The 20640-nt window shown below is 37.7% G+C and overlaps 1 protein-coding gene across 5 annotated transcripts; it reads right to left on the reverse strand.

Annotated features, from left to right (window-relative positions):
- Positions 1-213: 213 nt before the first annotated feature.
- mak (male germ cell-associated kinase) lies at positions 214-18739 on the reverse strand. Of its 5 annotated transcripts, XM_017696171.2 has the most exons (16): positions 18617-18739; positions 15988-16277; positions 12696-12750; positions 12414-12535; positions 11139-11221; positions 9811-9943; positions 8913-9084; positions 8365-8532; positions 7904-8152; positions 7056-7234; positions 6822-6964; positions 5096-5218; positions 4517-4591; positions 3007-3126; positions 2227-2322; positions 214-1122 (listed from the first exon to the last, which is right to left on the reverse strand). In XM_017696171.2, the coding sequence occupies exons 2-16, from the start codon at positions 16086-16088 to the stop codon at positions 962-964; spliced, it is 1980 nt and encodes a 659-aa protein (XP_017551660.2). In that variant the 5' UTR covers positions 16089-16277; positions 18617-18739; the 3' UTR covers positions 214-961. The 5 variants fall into 5 exon arrangements, with proteins under 5 accessions (XP_017551660.2, XP_017551661.2, XP_017551662.1 ...); XM_017696172.2 differs by lacking the exon at positions 4517-4591; XM_017696173.2 differs by lacking the exon at positions 2227-2322.
- Positions 18740-20640: the final 1901 nt, after the last annotated feature.

The raw sequence follows: 20640 nt of genomic DNA on the forward strand, positions 1-20640 counted from the left end.
TTGTACCTTCTACACGTTCCAATAACAGTATTCACCATGCTTTAAAAGCATAGAGAAAAGTCACTTTTATTGACTTGCAGCTACAACCCAATTAGTTTGATTATCTACAGTATATATTTAGTTATGACACAGATCTAGGTACAGTATTGGTCCAGTATACAGAAAACAGGTTGTCATTTGGGGAGCACTCCTATAAAACAAAATCTAGTCAAATTTGTATTGGATCAGTGGCATTTTAATGGCATTAAAGAGAATTTCAACATATTCTTCAACATTTCTGCTTAAATTTAATTGTTGATTTGTAAACAAAATCATTCATCTGAAACAGTGTACTGCATGAATGCATATGGACAGATTTCTTTACAATGGTGGTGACTTTTTTATCATCAATGAAATAGGGTTGTTTTCACTCAGTGGGTAAAGAATCCAAATACACGTTTCCATCTTGAAGATCTGTTATACAAAAATGTGAATAATTTTCTATAAAACCAGGTCATATGTAGCAAAAAAGGAAAAAATTGCTAAATACAAAATCATTCAAACACTATTAAAAGTGAACAGTTTAGGTCCTAACCTTAAGAAACATTAACATTTTGAACTTCCATGGCTACAAATTCTACTGTCACAGCACATTGGGCTTTAGGCCATAAAAATCCTAATAAAACTGCTAATCTGAACACTACCAGACACATGGATGAAGATGGAGTCAGGTTAGCAAGTAGAGGCCCTTAGAACTTGAGCCCCCTGTATAATTAAAGCACATTTTAATAATGAAACTGTAGGAATGATATCATTGTGTCAGGCTGAAGACGTTCCACGTGTCCAAACAAGAAACTTAGAGTGATTTTTAGCAGCTTCTCGATAGCATTGGTTTTTACTCCGTAATTTGAGGAGTTTCAGCAAGGCCCCACTTCAGTCCAGATGGCCTGCTCCATACCACTTAAGCTAATCTGAACATGCGCTACCGATGGCTTCCATATTTTGCTGCCCAGTCCACTCGACCATGGACAGGTTGGACAGGAGCCGCGCGAGATAGGAGGTTTCCAGAGTTCTTCCCCAAGGCTGAATAACTTGGTCCTTTGACCTGGGATCTTTCTGCTCTCCTTTTCCACCCATCAAAATCTAAAGATTAAAGAAGAATATGAGTCACATTTAAGAACACAAGCCTCACTGGCAGTACCCAACCAATATAAACATTTTGTCTCCAATACCAATTATAAGGAGCTACAAAGTATTATAGCTAATAATACTGCCAATGTAGTTTTGCACTGGGCCCGTCACAATCACTACATTTTAGCTGATTAATTGCCAAATAAATTATTCTGATTAACGGTGTAATTGTCTATTTTTGCTCATTTAATGCAATTTCAAAACTCCAAACCTTAAGTGGCCAAATTGGCTAATATGCTTTTTCCTTCATAGCTATCAGAACTCAGTACTGATTAAAAGTGGTAAAGCAGTACTCAGAATACAGACATTTTGCTGTGTTTGTAGAATCCATGACACAGCTCAGTAAACATGCTTTCTTCTTTCTTTATTTATTTATTTAGTCTTGAACATGAATTTACCCAGTTTACCTAACAGACGAGAATGTAACACACACCTATTTTATGTGATATTATGATATATCATGTGATAATGTAAGCTAGTAACTGTGGAAAATCATTGTGGTCAGTTTAAAGCTGCACTATGTACGTTTTAGGGATTTGGAGACCTCTCTGATGGAAACGTTTTATTGCACATAATGGATGAAAGACAGGTGGGTGAATCTGACATTTGCAAGAGTGCTGAAAGAGTATTGAAAGAAAACTCAGTCAAAACTTGTTTACTGACAGGCAGTCTTCCATGGATTTAAGTCAATTACTTAATATTGTCATCTAATCTTCATCAGTACATTGTTGATTTTGTATTTGAGATCTAAACATTGAGATGGGCCTTACTTTTTAGCCTGTTACATTAATATGTAAAGATCTATAAAGAAAAGAAATTCCCCATGAAATCCAACTTAGTGCCTGTTAGTTTTAAAATATTATGTAAGGGCATTTATGTAATAGTTCTGACAGGCCTAGATGACTACAAGCATAGCGGTCGCTGTAAAAGCTGCCCTAAGAACATCAGAAACACTGCCTGATTTTACTGGTTGAAGGAAACAACAAACAATTCCAGTCATAACTTGGACTAGTTGCCATTTTCCATCTCCTTGAAGAGCAAGGCTGTAGATTTTACCTTCAGTACTCTCAGTCAGCGAAGAAGAAGCAGCAGGTTTTGGCTTTGAAGCTTTTGTTTTGCCAGTTTTAGAATCAGCAGTGGTGGAAAGATCAACTAAGAGGAAGGAAACATAGAAAAGCATGGAAAAGAAGAATGAAAGAGAAAGAAACAGGAAAGACAAAGGCCTGATACAGTCAAATGGCATTCTAACCAACAGGGCCTATTTTGTTATTTGCTTTTTGGCCAAAGCAGCTTACATTAGGCAACTACAGCTATAGTCCCTTTGGAGTAAGCTGGAGTTAAGTGCCTCAGAACAGAAGCCACTAGACGGGTTTGAACTCCTTGCCTTTTGAATCATAGCCAAGTTCTCAGACTGCAAAACTAAACTACAAAAAGATATATTGGTACGTGAAATGATCTTAAATCTGGTCAAAATATACTATATTTCTCATCTTGAGATTGGCAGATCATTTACTTGTATTAAGAAATACTCCTGACACAAACTGTGAAATAATCTTATAATGAGGTGACAATAATCTAAAAAAGGAATAAAAAAAATAGATATAGTTGCTAGTTTTAAGATAATTTCATTTACCAAGACATATTTTTTTGCAGTGTGTACAGACTATTTTTTAATGTTGCCTTAAAGTAGTCAGTAGTTTTGATGTGAATCTCAGGCTTAGCACAAAATGACTGAGTGAGATGGCCAGTGAGATTTATAACCAAGAAGAATGTAACGGAAATAGACAACGAACATAAAAAAGCCATAGAGTTTGATGAGTAAGTCTTAATACATACGGGCATGCTGGTTTCCAATTGGTGCGAGCTGAATCCTCTGGCCGACTGATCCAACCTCCTTCTTCTGGAAAGATGGGATGTAACCTCCAGAGAGATTGTATGTGGTGCTGATGAAGTTTCCTGAATACCAAAAACGTTTTTTAAAATTGTACAGTATGTAGGCTCTTGTCACAAGTAATAGTTTATTAAAGCTAATGAAAATGCTAAAATTATGAGTGTACTGTGCAAAAATCAGAGCCCAACCTTCATTTATTTAATTTCCAGGCAAAATGTCCATTAAGGACACATTATTAATTTCTCAGAAGATATTTCAGAAAAGATTAGATATGAGACATGCCAAAGTGAAATACCAGGAGTTTCCAAAACAGGAGTTCAAAAGAATATTAAAATGTGGAGAAATTGGCACTAACGTAAGATTTCATCTTTGAAAGACAAGACAAAAAATCATGCTCCACTCTGAAAAAAATCCACAGGTGGTTCTGTCCCGGCTTCCACTGTTAGAATACAACTCCACACTATGGGACTGAAAGCATGTGTAGCTGTCAAGAACTGTTGCTAAGAAAATGAAACCAACAAAATAGAAAATTTACACTAAAAACTAGACATCTGAGTTCTAGAATTGAACTTTGGAGGTGTGAAAAAATATCCCTCAGATTTTTTTTAATACTACATACTGAAATGTTTACTATTGTATTTAGTTGATGAGGCTAATTTACTGTTAAATACACATTTCAGATTTTTTGCTGATGCTGTAAAATTAGTAACTTGTACTGAATGGCTGTTCTAATTCGAAATAAAATAAATTAAGGATGAACTCTGACTTTTCCCCGCAACCCTGAGGGAGAAGCGGCTTAGAAAATGTGTGTGTTAACTATGACTTTTGCAGTACTGTAATTTTCTCAAATGTATGGTGTGTGTGTTTGATATATGCTTGAATACTGATTTCATGGTCACAGTTTCTTTTACTTGTTGTTCTAAAAGCAATTATCCTTTATAAGATTTGCTTTGGGGCTCTAATTGAATACCCAGATCATTCTTAGGTGACGAATGTTCTATCTGTGCTGCAGCCACATATTCAAGCTTTACAGAACATAATGAGAATGTGTCATGCACAACTTTTTTTCTTCAAAATAGCTTTATTTAGGGTGCATTAATCATTTCAAATTACATTTATTTTGCATGCATGTGAAGCATCACACTGTTTAAATAGATTAGCAATGTAATAACTTTAGCAGGGTAATCTGTTATTATTACCTGCCTAGTTTTAATTAGTTTTAACTAGGTTAAAGTTTTTAAAGTTTTTAATAGATTTAATTACAACAACACTGTCCAGCTCAGTAGGATTGCCAGTATTCTGTAAAGCTTATCCAACCTAACAACAGTTGCTATGAAATAATATATTTGTGGGCACAGCATGGATAAGTCAATTAATGCACAAGGTACAATTCGCTCAGCTGCAGAACTTTATGATAGCTAGTTCACAACAGTAGAACACCAATGTTGTGTGTACCTTTGGGCTGTTCAATTTTCTCTACTATCCTTTCTCTGGGCTTATCTGAGGCTTTAGTGCCACTCTCTTCTGCTTCTGAGGTTAATGAGAGAGGCGACGGAAGCATGCAAGGAGAAATGGAAATATTACAGCAAAAGAAACACAACTCAAAAGTAAAGTGCCACTATCCACATAGCAGCATGTGAACAGTGTGAGGAAACAGAAGAATCTGAAGGAGAACGGACGTATGGGGATTCTGTTTAAGCGTCTTGTTTCTGGGCTCTGAAGCCTCTCTGGACAGCAATGTGAGGGTCATTTGATACAAGCACAACACTAGCCAGATCCTCTGAATAAAGCAAGAATCTGCACCTTGGTTTTATACTGACTGTGACCACATGGACCATGAATAATGGAAGACTTGGTTGCTACCATGGTTGAACCACTAAGCAATTAAAACAGTCTATTTTCTGAATTGTTGAAAATCAGCAGTCAGTCAGGAACCCCAGCTCTTGACTGTGCAAGTTACAACCTACAGGTGCACAGCCTTAGTTTTCTGACAGCTGCTGGCTAACACATTACCCATGTTGTGTGTAAGCTTACCTGGACTGGCTCGGGTAACTGGTGCTCCTCCAATAGGACCAAGTGGTTTGTTGGGGTGGTTTGACGTGTTATCTCTCTGAGATTCCTTTTCCCCAGATGATGGCGTGGTCTTACTTATCAAGCCTAAAATTGTTGAGAGTATTAATTATACTGGATGGGCATTATTACAGAGATTACATGATAAGTTACATGATCATGAAATGATATAATTCAGTAGCAGGTAGTATTATTATCATAGAGTATCACAGAATTAGGGTTTCCCAAAACCAGTCCTGGCAACCATACACCCTGTACATATGATTTCCCTCATTAACTAATCAACCAACTCCTTGTGAGTTGGGTCAGGTGTGTAGAGTAGGACAGACACAAAACATGAAAATGTGCAGAGCATGGGGTCACTAGGACTGGGATTGTGAACCCCTGTATTAGATAACCTTCTAGTAGCAATATATTTAATATTTCTCATTATGAGATCAGCATTATGTATTATAACAAATTAAACCTAGTTCTAGATGCTGTTTATTGTTTTCTATAATTATATCTAATAAATTGTCTTATTCTATTGGCACATAAGTTTGCTTGTGTCAAGACATTATGCACATAAACAGATTATTTCTGTCAAGGACATATCCTAGCTAATTGCTCTTCTTGTTGTTGTATTTGGTCCTTACTCTGTTTCCTATTCTGGCCCCAACTACAGCCCAGCTCCCATTCTTTGGGGTCTCATTTTGTGCCTTGGGACCTCCCTGTTCTCCCATCTCATCTCTGCCCCCTCCCATCTCCTAAGCACATGCTCTTGTTGTTGTTTCTTTTTCCCGGTCTCCTCCTTAATATTGTCAGAATTGTTAAGTTCCTCCGTGGGGAGACTAATGTCATTTTCTTTAATAAACAGGGCTACCTTAGCTGAAAGGGAGGGGAGAGCCTCCTTCCTTAAATCCTCCCTAGTCACAGCTTACCATTAGTGTTTTTACCTTGATGTAGTCTTGTGTATAAGGTAGGGAAAATGACCCCAGTCTCCCAAGCAAAGAACAGTGTTAAGGAACCAACACAAAAACAACAAAAACACAGCTAGCAGATGAGAGGGGACAGAAAGAGACCTTGACGAGGTCAAGAAAATATATCTGCCAATAAAACAAAAATAATACTAGATAAAACAGACATTAACAAGCAAAAATGTCTAGAAATAAGCTAAATAATCTTATAATATTCTTACAGCAATCTCAAAATGTTAAGCATTAGTTATATATGCACTAGATTTAAGATTTCACTTGCCAAATATGTTTTGCAGTGTACAATAAGTGGTGAATGCTAAGAAAACACCACACCAGGCTTAAATTTAGATGTGATTTGCCTACACAATTTTGCTTTTGTTTGCTTGCACTATTCTCACCATTCTTATTTGACTTGTTTAGAAGAAGAATCTACCACACTTATCATGCCATGTGCAAAGTCACTAACACTAACATGCACTAGAAATGCTTGTCTGCCTGGTTTTATACCACATGGCACAGTAATGTAATGTGCAACGTTTAGAATGTAAAAGTTATGTAAAGGTGAAAGCCTAGTACACTGGCAACTTAATGTAAAATAAAATCAGTAGTTAAATAGACCTTGTAAGTCTCTGAGCAACTTCATTTTTAACTGAACACACAATGCAGTCCGCACTCATAGTAACAGTTTTACTTGCGCTCCCAGTCATTTGACAACAAAGATCAAGCAGACTTGCCAGGCAGGTATCTCGATTGGCGCAGGTAATGCTGTCTGGCTGAGGAGGTGCTCTGGAGATTGGAGTCCGGCTGGTTCATTTTGACATTACTTGGTAGTTTTGTCACAGTGCTAAAAGTGTAAAGAGGTTTTTGTTCCTTTGGCCTAGAACAGAAAAAAGAAAAAATGGGTAGAACATGGGTATACAAATCATATTTTAATAAAGTTCTGTTGAGAACCAGTAGAATCATCTTACTGAGAAATAAACTCCTTGCTGGTTTTTTCCTCTTCTATGCCCATGCTGGGTTTCTTGGATGTGGATGCAGCAGTGTCTGGGCGATCTGATTCCTCCAAGCTGTCCGAGGGCTTGGTCTGACCCCAGCGCCTCCGCCCACTCTTCAGCCCAGACAGGCTATTCTCATTTCCCACTGACCTCTTCAGAAATAAAAGCACATTTTGCTACTGTGCTATAAAAATAATGCTCACTCAGAGATAAATCTTTTAATGTCTTATGGCAAAAAAAAAAAACTACACTGCAAACTGATTAACTGTAAGGAACTCAAGTAACCACTCTATGGAGACCCTGGGATACATTTCACAGATTTATAAGAACAATGCTAATTAAACGTTGAAGAATACAGTAGTAGATAGCTCTTAATTTTAAAAATAAAGAAATAAGAATTAAAAAGAACATAGAACAGAATAGACAAATGTACATGATATGAACAAAGGTTGACGTTATCTTACAGTCAAGTTTCACCAGCCTTCAAATTATATGTTGTGTCGAGTTTTTAAGTGAAAATAAGTACATATACAGAGAACACACTTCTGCACAGGTTACTTGCTAAATATAGCACATTGGGAAGAAAAGCTAAACTACAGCCTGTGCCAAACCTACTGCACATTTTCTGTTTATAGTTTTTTCAGTGTTAAACTCTTGTGCAGTAAAATTTGCAGAAAAATGACATATTTACTTGTATTCCTTGTATTTTACCAAGGGGTATCCAAAATTTTGCATACAACTATTTACTCACTGCCCTACTGAGGGTATGTCTAAGCTATTAGAAAACCGTATTCCTGATCATTCAGTTTAGAATCTGTCACCTTTTGCGTATAATGCGGCAAAGGCTCAGCTTGGCGGTCTGCCTGAGGCAGTGGAATCTGTTGGAGTGGCTGATGGAAGCTCCTGCCTTGGGTCTTGGCCTGAGAGTGTAGGACTGGCTCCGAGGCTGACTGCAGCTCGGGTTTAGGCTCACTGGGCTGTGTTGGTTTCACGTGTGACTTGCGGAGGTCGGGAGTCTGTGTCCGAGGGCCCAGCACTTGGCCCACTTGGAAGTAGGGGTACCTCAGCGCCTGAAACAGTATAGACAGAACTCTTGTTAAGCATGGTAACAAGTAAGATAAGACTCAGTCAGGTGTTGAAGAAAGTTTACTAATAAAAAGAACAAATTTGTAAATTCTTGTTTTTTAAACCTGTTTTATTTCAGCCTAAATTAATCAACTTAACAGCCTAAAAAATGTTTGATCAAACACTGGAACAAGCCACAGCGCATGAGTCAGCAAACCTGCACAGCTGTTGGCCTTTTCTTCGGGTCCCACTGCAAAAGGTCTTTCATTAATGTCAAAGCCTCATTGCTGGCATTGGGGATGAGGGTCTTAAGAGGTGTGGGTACACACTGAGGGAAGCGGAAATTCATTGCTGCTGCCAACTGATAACCCTCCGGCCAGTCCGCCTGCAAGTCCAGAGGAAATAAAATTAGAAAACTTGACCATAATAAGGAGATAACTATACGACAATGAAAATTAGGATAGACAGATTTACTACTGCATATATAATTTAAGCTATGCACAATGCTACTGCAAGGACGTTTGCAAGATCACAAAAGGTTTGTCCTTTTTTGCACATGTCTGCACACAAACAACTGAAGAAACCACACAAATATAAACTATGAATGGTGTAGATCACCTGACACCATACTGATATATACAAGCAATGCAGCTCCAATACTCCAGTAGCGCCACAGTTTCTAACTAAAACAACACTTCCACCTCTCTTCACATTTGATTTTAATTAATTAATTACTTCGATTTAAGTAATGTTTAGTGAATCTACCTTCTTGACTGTACCAAGAACTTGGCAGATTTTGAAGATCTCATCAACTTCACTGTTGCCAGGGAAAAGAGGTCGTAAGGTGTAGAGCTCTGCCATGATGCAGCCCACTGCCCAAGTATCAATTGGCGAACTGTACATGGATGACCTCAGGAGGACCTCTGGAGCTCGATACCTGCACGCATCACATAGGTGTTGTAAATGTGTAAAAAGTAAATATTTGGCACAAACAAAATTAATATTTTTCCACGTACTTCAGCTAAAATATACTATATGTCCAAAAATATGCAGATATAATTTCTAATTAGTAAACTCATTGCTGTCATATGTGCTCACTTGCACATTGTACAACCTCCATAGAAAAGCACTGCCAGTATGATGGAATACTCTTGAGCAGCCATGCATGAATCTAAGGTCACCATGCCCTATGTAGAGCAGGGCAAGAGGGTGTAAAGCTGGAGCAGTGAAACTGCACCCTCTGGAGTGATGGGTCCAGTACTAATTATCCAACATAAGTACTATTACCTAACTTTTTATCAGTAGTTCAGCTGCACTAGCACAAAACCACAAAATACTTGTAACAGGCTTATCATTCTTTTGACAACAGAAGAGTGTAGTTACAGTGTATTTATATCAGTACCAAACAACAGGGATGTGCAAATTTTGCAAAAAATCTGTAATGCCTTAACTGGCAGATCTTTTATCATACATTTTTTCTGTTCCAGAATAAAGCTGCTATAGCTGTTGAAAAGATTGTATTAAAGCATTTTGTAGTCTGCAAATTGCATACAAATCTTTTCTTGATATCATTGTGTACATGTGTAAAAGCAGAGAATATAAAGCTAAGTTATGAACGCTGTTTGGCCAGTTTTCTGTCCACCCCAAAAAGAAAGTCTCTCACCATCGTGTAGAGACATAGTCCGTGTAGGGAGGCCGAGAGCGGATCTCTCTGGCCAGACCAAAGTCTGCTATTTTCACCAGCTCAGGACCCATACACAGCAGATTCTCTGGCTTCATGTCTCGATGGAAAAACCCTACAGAAGCAAACCAATTCACAAAGAATGTTGGTAAACATGAGACAGTCAGGTAACAGTCCCAGTAAACTAAGTAGCTAATAGCATGTCCAAGAAATGTAAGCTACCCACTACAGTGAAGGTCACAAACCAGAACTTTCAAAAGCCAAACATGCAATGCCCACTGATTCAAAGTCAAAATTTCATCTCTCATGGATTTTTTATTGGAATTTTTAAAATCCTTTATAGTAGAGTAGAAATTCTTTTTTAAGCTAATCTACTCGTTGAATGTAAAGTCACTTTATGAGGTCTACCTATCCATAGATGCATATAATTACACACTCTAGTCCATTCATCACTGGTCAGTACTGACCACAGGACTTGGCATGGAGTTGCCATGCTAGAGTGTTAGGTGGTCCACCACCCAAAAATAGAAATGAGTATTTCTGACTTTGTCCAAGAAACAGTAGTGTGGACAAGTCTACAGAAAAGTAATTGTGCAAGTTTACCTCAGCAGGTAAACTGAGACAATAGTACCTAAGCAACTTTATATTTAAAATGAAACACAGCAAAAGTAACAAGAATGATTTAACAAGCCCAATGACATACATAAAATCACTACTTATAGTAGTAATCTTACTTCTTCATTTTTCCTGCACAAATAAATGCTTGCTGCGCAGATAAAAAGCTTTAAATTGCTATGTTCCTTCTATTATATATTACTATATATTGATGTTTTTGTTGTCATTGTTAGTAGCAGTACAAGTAATTATTAATGCTCCATCTAAACCCTTACTACACAGCATGGATTATTGTCTCCCAGTGTCAACTGCACCTTAAATGAATTAAAAAATAGGAATGTGTCAGACGCTGGGAGACAGAAGCTGTTCACTGATGAGGGGCTACAAGATTGTCCACACAAAAGGGCGATTTGTCATTTCTAACTGTACAGTAAAGTGGACCTGTGAGACAGGTGTTTCTAATAAAGTGGCAATCAAGTGTACACAATAAGTACATAATTTAGATTGATTTTTTTTTCTGTTCACATTCTGCCAAGAAAGGTTATTAGCCTGTTATTTGGGCTTATTTGCCAAGTATTTGACAACATTTCAAAAATGCGTTGAATCAGCAGAAGAGGTAAAAATAACTCCTACATACAACAGAAGGTTTTGGGGGGAAAAGAAACAGGACAGAACAGACAGATAAAGAATCTTACCATGCTTGTGCACAAATGCCAAACCAGAGAGCACTTGAAACATGATGTTCCTTATTTCATTTTCAGTGAACATCTTATTTTCCCTGATAAGAGAGATTTTCATGCACAAAAAAGAGAAGAGAAAAGAGAAGCAGAGAATAAGGAAAAAAAGAAAAGAAAATCCCAAAACATTTCACCCATAGGTTGTGCGAGAGAGTGTGTGGTGTCAGAAAATGAGTTTAGCTCTCAGCGCGAGCTTCCTAAATTCAGTCCAGTGTTAATGGTGCACCTGAGACACTCGCACATCCCGTCACTAAAGAGATGAGGAGAACAGCCGAGGTATCGTGGGAGCATGCCAAACATTTTCACAGCATATTCTATCAGCACAGGCTGATGCTTGGCTCCCATTCAGCTGTTCTAGTTTGTTAAACATGAATATCACAGCCCTCAGACAGTTAACCTACCATGCTTATGAATAAATGATAGTCCCTGCAATATCTGAAAGGTTATGTTCCTGATGACTGATTCAGGAAACAACTTGTTTCTGGAGACAAGAGAACCAACATAACTGTCAATTGATTATTTCTAGCAGGGATAGTGTATACAGAATCTCAAATGCATAACACAGCCACTTTAATTTTACAACCTAAGGTCTATTAAAGAACAAAAAACAGAGAGGTAACAAATTAAAGGAAACCTCAATAATTAAGTAAAGAAACATTGTTATGCTGTGGGGGCACAGTTTGCTGGGATGGTTTGGGTACACGTGTCTCCTTAGAGGGAAAAGTCACTGCAAATCCAAACAGTTATTCTGACTGATCACCCTTATTTTATGGTGAAACTGATGTGAGTAGTTTCTTCCAGGATGATAATGATTCATCCATAGGGCACAAGCTTTCATTGAATGGTTTGAAGAGTATACAAATTATGTGTCGCAAGATCTCCACCTGAATGAACATCTACAGGAGCTTTTGGTGTAGATTTCTAGAATCTATACCAAAGCCGTTGTGGCAGCTCATGACAGGACAACCCCATTGTTGGTTTTCCTTTAATTTGCCACCCGTCTGTACATATTAAACAGCAATAAGTTGAAAAGTTAAAATGAAGAAATATTGTCAGAAACCGATATTGGTTAATAGCTGTCAGTGTGCTGAAATGTGCTGATAGGATTTTCAGAGTATTGCTAAGAACTGAATTCCAACAGCAAGCTGTAGTCTATAATGTAAAAATGTCTGTTTTCTGTACTGGCTGAGTCAAAAGTTTAGTTCAGTCAAAATGTGCTAAAGTACCTCATACCTGTCTTTCATCAGCTGGTAGAGATTCTCCTTCATGTACTCAAAGACAAAGTACAAGTGGTCATTTTCTCTGATAACTTCCTTTAGCTTCACCACGTTGGCATGATTCAGCTTCTTTAGTGACTGAAAACACACAAATGCCATCTTTCAGTTGAAATGTGCCATAGACTCACAGCAGATAAATGTACATCAGAAAAATAAGCTAGCAATAAGGACTCCGTAACCCAAACTTCATAACCAAGGTCTGCGCCCTGTAGTTTGCAGTCCTAGCAGCAGCTCTTACCTTCACCTCTCTCAGGTTCATGCACTCTTCCCAGGAGTAGAACTTCCTCTTCATTCTGTGAAACATATTAGAGGTTACAAACAATGGCTCAAATTCAATCTCCAAGGTTTCAGTAGCAACAAAAGACCACAGCCTGCTGTTTAGAGAATAGTACAGGTTATTTCATTAAGTATCCCAGTAGTGCTGAAAGATAAATTTGTATCTAAATAATCATTTTCATACTGACTTTTATACTGAATTTGAACATGTGCAATTTTCTAATCAAACAGGCTAAAAATGTAATTATGGCCTACATTATCAACAAGGTGCCTTATCAAGTTTACAGTGAGAGATTTAGCCCAACAACTCAGAGCTTACGAGCCACGCGTAGATGAATCAGACCAATCAGCGTTCAAGACATCAAGGCAGAAAAAAAGTGCATATTGTTGCATGAACACTAAAAAAAGGAGATAATTGTGGTTTTTTAGGACATACTTGTCTTCTGGGTCAAAAAAAGACCTGGAGCTTAATTCAAGAAAATGCCATTTAAATCACAATACTGATCAGAAAAAAATGCAATTAGGTTTTCTCCCTAAATCATTCAGCCCTGCATCCAAGTACACAATTTTTATTAATAAGCCTAACTGCAATGCCTTTTTTACACAAATAAACAATAATGTAATAATCTCTTCCACCATTTAGATGGCTTGGAATAAGCAAAGTTCAATTATAATGAATATCAAGAGATATGCGTGTTCTATATGTATACCGATTTCTGTTCACTGTCCCAAAACTTTATGAAAATCATAGCAAAAAGTTATATATATATATATATATATATATATATATATATATATATATATATATATATATATATATATATATATATATATATAAAAATATATAAATATACACACACACACACACACACACACACACACACACACACACACACACACACTCAGACCAGCCCGTCTGGTACCAACAACCATGCCACGTTCAAAGTAACTTAAATCACCTTTCTTCCCCATTCTGATGCTCGGTCTGCACAGGTTGTCTTGACCACCTCTACATGCCTAAATGCATTGAGTTGTGGCCATGTGATTGGCTGATTAGTTATTTGTGTTAACAAGCAATTGAGCAATTGTACCTAATAAAGTGGCCGGTGAGTGTATATACATCAGACATAAAATCATAATCTGTATTTAAATCATGACACTTCCTGTGCCCTGCAATACATCTGAAATGATGTTCTTAGGGCTTTACTGTGGTGTTTTCCAGATGTAAGGCCCACAGTGTTAAAAAAATGTATGTGTATAGAAGTCTGGAGGGCCATTTGTGATAAAGAAAACGTGGGTTTTACAGCTTTATTTCTGTAAATAACTAGTGAATAACTAAAAAGCTGCAACAAATGTATGAAAATTAGAACAGGACAAAAATTATATAGAAAATACACCAAAAAAACTGTCTGACAGCTGTTTTTTGGTATATTAAAATTCAAGTGAATAACTAAAATGTCGCAATCAATGTATGAAAATGAGACATTTGAGTTTCTATCAGGTCTTTACAAGGGGGAAAAAAATTCTAGTATCATTTATATTACATTTGTATTACACAAAAATTGTACTTTGTCGCATTTTTTCTCTCAGCCAAAATAATTATCCACCTAAAGTGAAAAGATGTAGAAACTTTAGATGATTTAGCTCAATTTTTGTTCTTTTATTTAATTCAACATGTCAAAGTACACTTAATAATATGTGGATAGTGACAGAACAGAGAATAAAATGAGCCAAGACCGTGTATTTCTCAAATAAGCAACTGGGAGAAGTTAATAAAGATTGTAGGCTAGAACCAGTTTCACTAGAAGCACTAAAAATGTCTCTGTTCCATTATATTACAGTGTTGCCATGTACAGTATGTCCCCAGCACAGCAGTTGGCGAGCAAGGTAGCATGTGAAAACTAATCCAGGCAGGTGCATGAAGAATTATGTAACCCAAGGCACGATGGGCCGATATTGCACGTTTGTTGATGGGACACCGAGGCAACACAAGCCTATGCACTTTCACTCCTTTCACCGTCACTGGAGTATCGCTTTGCATGGTAACCATCCATTCCTGGGCAGCTACACCAGCGTCTCGCTGGGCCATTCATAATTCAGCTAACTTGCCCCTGCCGAAAGAGCAGCCCGTGCTGAGATCAGCCCATGAGCAAAACGGAGTTTGTTATGATCCTCTCAGGGCTACAGTAGTGCATGACACTGTAGACAATGCAGTGGTGTGTTGTTCAGGGTGGTGTCTATTGTGACTATTTAGGTCAGTGGAATGTTTATGTATGGAGTGGAGATTCCCCAGCCCTGTGGGCTTCACATACCGTATGACGTATTCAAATGATTGTTGATTCACATTTATTATTATTGTTGCTTTTTCCTGTTTTGTAAGGTGACCTTGGGTTTTTGAAAGGCGCCATGAAATAAAATGTATTATTATTATTATTATTATTATTATTATACTTTCTGAGGGGGGCCATCTCTATCTTAATAACAACTCGCCTACTCATGCTGAATTTCTCTTAAGACCTCTAAGGCAAAATGAGATTGACAACTCATGATAGGCATTTGTCTATTCTTTGCAATCAGTAAAGAGTAACCCATGAAATTACAAACACAATATAGTGTAGCAAACCGTAACTTTAATGTACAGTACTGTGCAAAAGGCAGAGACCACTCTTAATTTATTTTAATTTAAATTATGTCCCATCAAAACAGCCATTACATAAAATAAATCACTTTTCTGAAATAATTAAGGAAGCCTACTTAAAACATATTTAAAAATGACACAAAAGCCTAAAAAACTTCAATAACTTGTATGTAATGGCCATTTTACCTGGAATTTAAATCAATTAAGGCAGTCTCTGACCTTTGCACAGTGCTGTATTTTAATATAACAAGATATTATCATAGATATGTTATGACAGATTATTATTTAAGATATATAAGACTAACAAGATCATACAGGCAATTTCTATTGTTGTATACATCAGGAAACTTTCACACAATGTAAAACACAAAAAGACTTAATGTATTTGATCATTTAGTACCATTCTGGCTCGATTCTACATCAGCAGTTCTCAATCCTAGTGCTCGAGAACCCCACATAGTACATGTTTGTGGTTTTCCAGTCTGGAACACCTGACTTGATGGACCCTGATAATTACCTGATAATCTCACAATATATCTAACAGCAGACAAAGCATGAAAACAGTTCAGCCTAAGGGGTGCACATTTACTGAAGCCTGCAAAATCTTTATTTGTACCTTTTGATGGCCACCAGCTCCCCAGACTCATTGCTCTTGCCCATGAGCACACTGCCGTAGGTGCCATCCCCCAGCTGCTTCAGAGTGGTGTATCGGTTCATCCTCGCAGAATCATGCAGCTCCCTCTACCTCTCAGACGAAAGAGAATACAGCCAACCACCTGCCTCGCCAGCCTACCAATGCAGCTCACTCGCACACAGATGTGCACACTGTCATAGCACGCCTCTAGGAGCTTGTGTGATGCAATGTCCACTGTGTTGCACAGGCCATCCCTCTGTCTACAATCAATTCTAAATCAAACAGAAGAAAAACAAAGCCAGACATCAAAACAACAGTTACAGCTGTATTTTTTGGCAGATGTTTCTAGTTTATTTTTAAGCAAGCTTGATTTCCTTACACACAGTTTCATGTAGTGCACTTTGAAAAATGATTTCTTTGCAAGTGAAAGCATCTGAAGTGTAATGCAATGTATTAAATGTCGTGTGACACTATATTATTTATTATTTCTAGACATTTACAGGTTGATCTTATAACACTTGCAACATAATAAGAAATATTAAGTATGTTGCTTACATTTAACATGATTACACTTACCAGGAAATCTATTTACATTTCATGAAATCATAGCAAACAATCACAAATCAAACCTAACATTAACAAACAATCACAAATCAAATCCAACAGTCCAAACAAAAGTGCATCAGTCCAAAGCATCTTCCTTATTTTCGCTGTTAAGCGGCTGGATGGCAGACACAGTTTCCTGTATCAGAGAGCCAAGAGGATTGCTAATGTGAAAGGCTGTGGGCTCTCCTGCACAGAAAGTTGGGAGCATGCTACTGAAATGAGGGGGAAGGAACCTCTGAAATATCTATAAAGAACAGGTGACTGGAAGACAAAGCTTCCGGCATCCATATAGATGCCCATATGCAATGCTGTAATTTTCCCCATGACATCATCATCATCCTCTCCTGTGTTTTGCTCTCCAGCTACAGAGCCACATCCCAAGGGGAAAATGATTAAGCCAGGCCAGGTGATTAAGCACACACTGAGAAAATAAATAGGATCTTACATTAGCATAATGCTTTTGGGCCCTGAATCACACTCAATCTCACTGACTTCCTGTCAATTGGATTTCAAGGCAGAACAAAGTGCTGGGGAGTTCAAAACTAAGGAAACTCTGAGCCCTAGATATTACATCACTACTCTCTATAATGGACAATAATAGTCCTGTACAGTAAACACACTGTTGAAAAACACACTGTTGAGTCACTACAAGTGTTCAAGTGTGCACTCATGCAATCAAGTTCATAACAAAATCTGACCACAGACCTAGACTATGAAGGCCATTACAGGCAGCCTACAATGTCTCCCAGTACTGGTCCTCAAATAACCAGGCCATGCATGTTTTCCCACATGTTCTTCCCACTCCCAACTCATCGGCTCATTATGAAGTCATTTATGAGGTTAAGTAATGAAGCAGGAAAACACTAAAACGTCAAGTGGAGGGCTACCCCCGGACATGGAAAACACTGGCCTATACCTTTGAACTCTAAGCTGTAGCTTAGGCATTACACTCTCTTTACTAATCGGGGCCAAACAAACTGCCCTAATTCATTAAAAGCATTGAGCTATTTAGACCAGTGCTTCTCAAGCTTGGTACTGAAGGCCCACAGTCCTGAAAATTTGAGTGCTTTTTCTGTTTTAATACATCCACATTACCTCAATTATGGGCTCTTAACAAGTTCATTAGTTGGATCAGGTCTTTTGGGAGCAGGGAACATAAAAACGCAGGGTAGTGGACCTCTACGAACAGGGTTGAGAAACACTGATTTAGACTACACAGTCTTACACTGCAACCCTCAGTCTTCATAATGACACACAACTAAGAAGTAAGGTGTACAACTTAAATATATCCTCATACAACATGAACTACTTCTATTTCAAAAGACAAAAAATTGCAAGACATCTGTTGACTACATGTAAGTGCTAGTTACCCTGCACTGACTAAGCTTTAGTAGAGTAATCAGCTGGAAAGGGTTTAGAAGGAATTAGAAAGATGTATTGGGGGGGAAAGGAATTAACAGGCTTTTCAAGGTCGGTGAACAAGCAAACTCACAGACACATGCTCCACAGAAGCCGTGTGAATCATCACATGGACACAGACGCAAACAGTCCATGTTAGGAAGACAGCTTACTGACGTTACAGGAGCGTTACATGTGACGCTTGCTGATACTATGTTATAAACCTTCTATCTATCACATCTAAACCAACACCAATTAAGTTAAGATGTGATCAATGCTGTAAGTCAATAAAGTGGTAAATAAAAACCATATTAATTAGCTAAGGTACAAATCCATGGCACTTTAATCTTGCTTCGCTGGTGTATGGCTGTATTAAAAATCAGGCAATGATAAATAAGTAACAGTGACGCGTTTTCCTTTGTTTGAAGGTGTTTAATTGAAATACCAAGCCGTCGTAGCAAGCTAAGCTAACGCTGAATTGCTAATCGCATTAGGAGTCTCCGGGACAGCTATAGCCGCGACAGCTAGGTTAGCTAGTTCACTTGTTTAAAATATTGTTTCACTTATCTGCGCTTCATCCCCTTCCCCCTTTTTTTGTGAAACTCACCAGTTTGTACAGCGAACCACCCTTTTCCGTTGTCTGGCCCTGTAGATAGTAGAGTTGTGTGGAAGATAAAGTTAAGCTCTGCCTCGATAAGGCGTGTAACATCTTCTCCTAGGCAACGGAGACTCTACTGCAGCGCACCAATCACCACGGCACAGAAAGACACGCATGGGTTTGTGGGGTTTGTTGTCCGAAGAGGCAAATGGTCGTGTCGCGTCACTTAGTCGCCACATGTAAAACGGGGTAAAGTTAAATAGAAACAGAAGAGATAGCTACCGAAATACAATACGTTAGTATTTGCATCTTACCCTATTAAAATGCCTTGCCCTATTAAAATGTTCTTGCCTAAATTACGCATCTATTTTTTCAAGTGAGCAACTGAGTGAGTTTAAAGCAAGTGAGTTTAAAATGGAATGATTAAAAAAAGTTATTAAATTGTTTAGATGTAAAACAAAGTCATTCCGAGTATTTTGGTGTGGAGTGATTAATTTACATCGACTCAGATTTCTTTATGGTGGTGACCAGGGGTCAAGATGTCTATATAACCATATTTTTCATTATTTCTATATATTATTTACGATCCAAAATCACCAGTAAACCTAACTTACACGTGTCTTCTGAGTTTTTTTATGTAATTCTGAAGATGGTAAAATAATAAGTCTGGGAACAAATGTTTTGTTGGGGACTACTTTGCCTTATGACGCCGAACATATATCTATTCACATTTAATGGATTTTAAAAAGTACATTGTACCTGAGCAAGTCCCTTATTTGTCCCTAGTCTATCATGTTAATAAAATTACATATAAAAGCAAAGCAATAACATAAAATTAAATAAAACAGATAAACCATCTGCAAACAATCTGTTCACAGTATCACCAAGAGGTGGAGCTATCACTGCACAAAATGCTAGGGAACTGCTCTTTGGTTGGCTGCTCAGTCTAATGAACCAAACTGGCTAGGCGACAAACTGGTATAAAGGGAATAACAAGGGCTAGTAGAACTTTTCAAATGGAAAATCCACATTTTGACTTCAGTTGTACAACTAACTCAGGGATCCAGGTTTAGCAGTAGGAGACCTAGCTTTATGCTTTTATGAGAATCCTTAGGCCTTATACAGGAATGACTGCTATCATTGGCTTTAGATGAGATTTCATAGGCTATAGCACAAAAAAGATATAAGCTAAGAATGTGGTTCACACTAAAAACAGAAAGGCCACAATGCAGTACCTAGGCTACTAATGACAGTTAATGTACATCATTTAACCTTCAAAATACATTGCATAAAATTTAAAAAAAATCATTAAAAAGTCCTCTGACGTTTTTCCAGTGGCAGTGATGCAAACCAGCTGTTGCAATGTGTACAACACAAATATAGCCATTTTATTTACTATCCAAAATAACCAATTAATCTACATATGTCTAATGAGTTGTCATATGTAATGTTAATAAGGTAAAATAGAGGTAAAATCAAAAAACTTCAAGTGTTCTTAAGCTACTACTCCAGTGCCTGTACCCCTCCACTATAAATGGCTTTTAAAGGTTTTAGTCCCAAAACAATTCTCAAAGTTATGGTGAAATAATGCCTCATGCATTAGGCAACCTATTTATTTACAACCATTTCATTAACATTTTTATGTGAGGGAGCTTTCAGAGACATTAAACTCTTCAAAAACCTGGTTCCTATCACCGCTACTGTGAATTCTGACTCTGTTTGTCTAGGATGGAGCATTTTACATCCATTCTCAATGACTTTGAGTTTAACTATTTCATTCTGTAGAAATTTTTAAAAAATATGTGCAGTTCCCCTTTTAAAGTGGCACAGTGTAAATCTTAAGCTGGTTTATTAGGCTTATGTCTGAAAAAAACAAGGCAAAAAGTTCTGCAAAAAGGACCTTTTTCAGCAAAGCAAGAAATATACACTACGCCAAATCCATTCAAAAGCATTCTAGTAGTTCAGGAGGGTCATCGGCAGCCTCAAAGTGCCTCTCAAGGTTTGGTGGCGGTAGCTTCAGACAGAACTCGAGG

The sequence above is a fragment of the Pygocentrus nattereri genome, chromosome 24 (genome assembly GCF_015220715.1).
Source record: "Pygocentrus nattereri isolate fPygNat1 chromosome 24, fPygNat1.pri, whole genome shotgun sequence".
In the NCBI taxonomy this organism is placed as follows: Eukaryota; Metazoa; Chordata; class Actinopteri; order Characiformes; family Serrasalmidae; genus Pygocentrus; species Pygocentrus nattereri.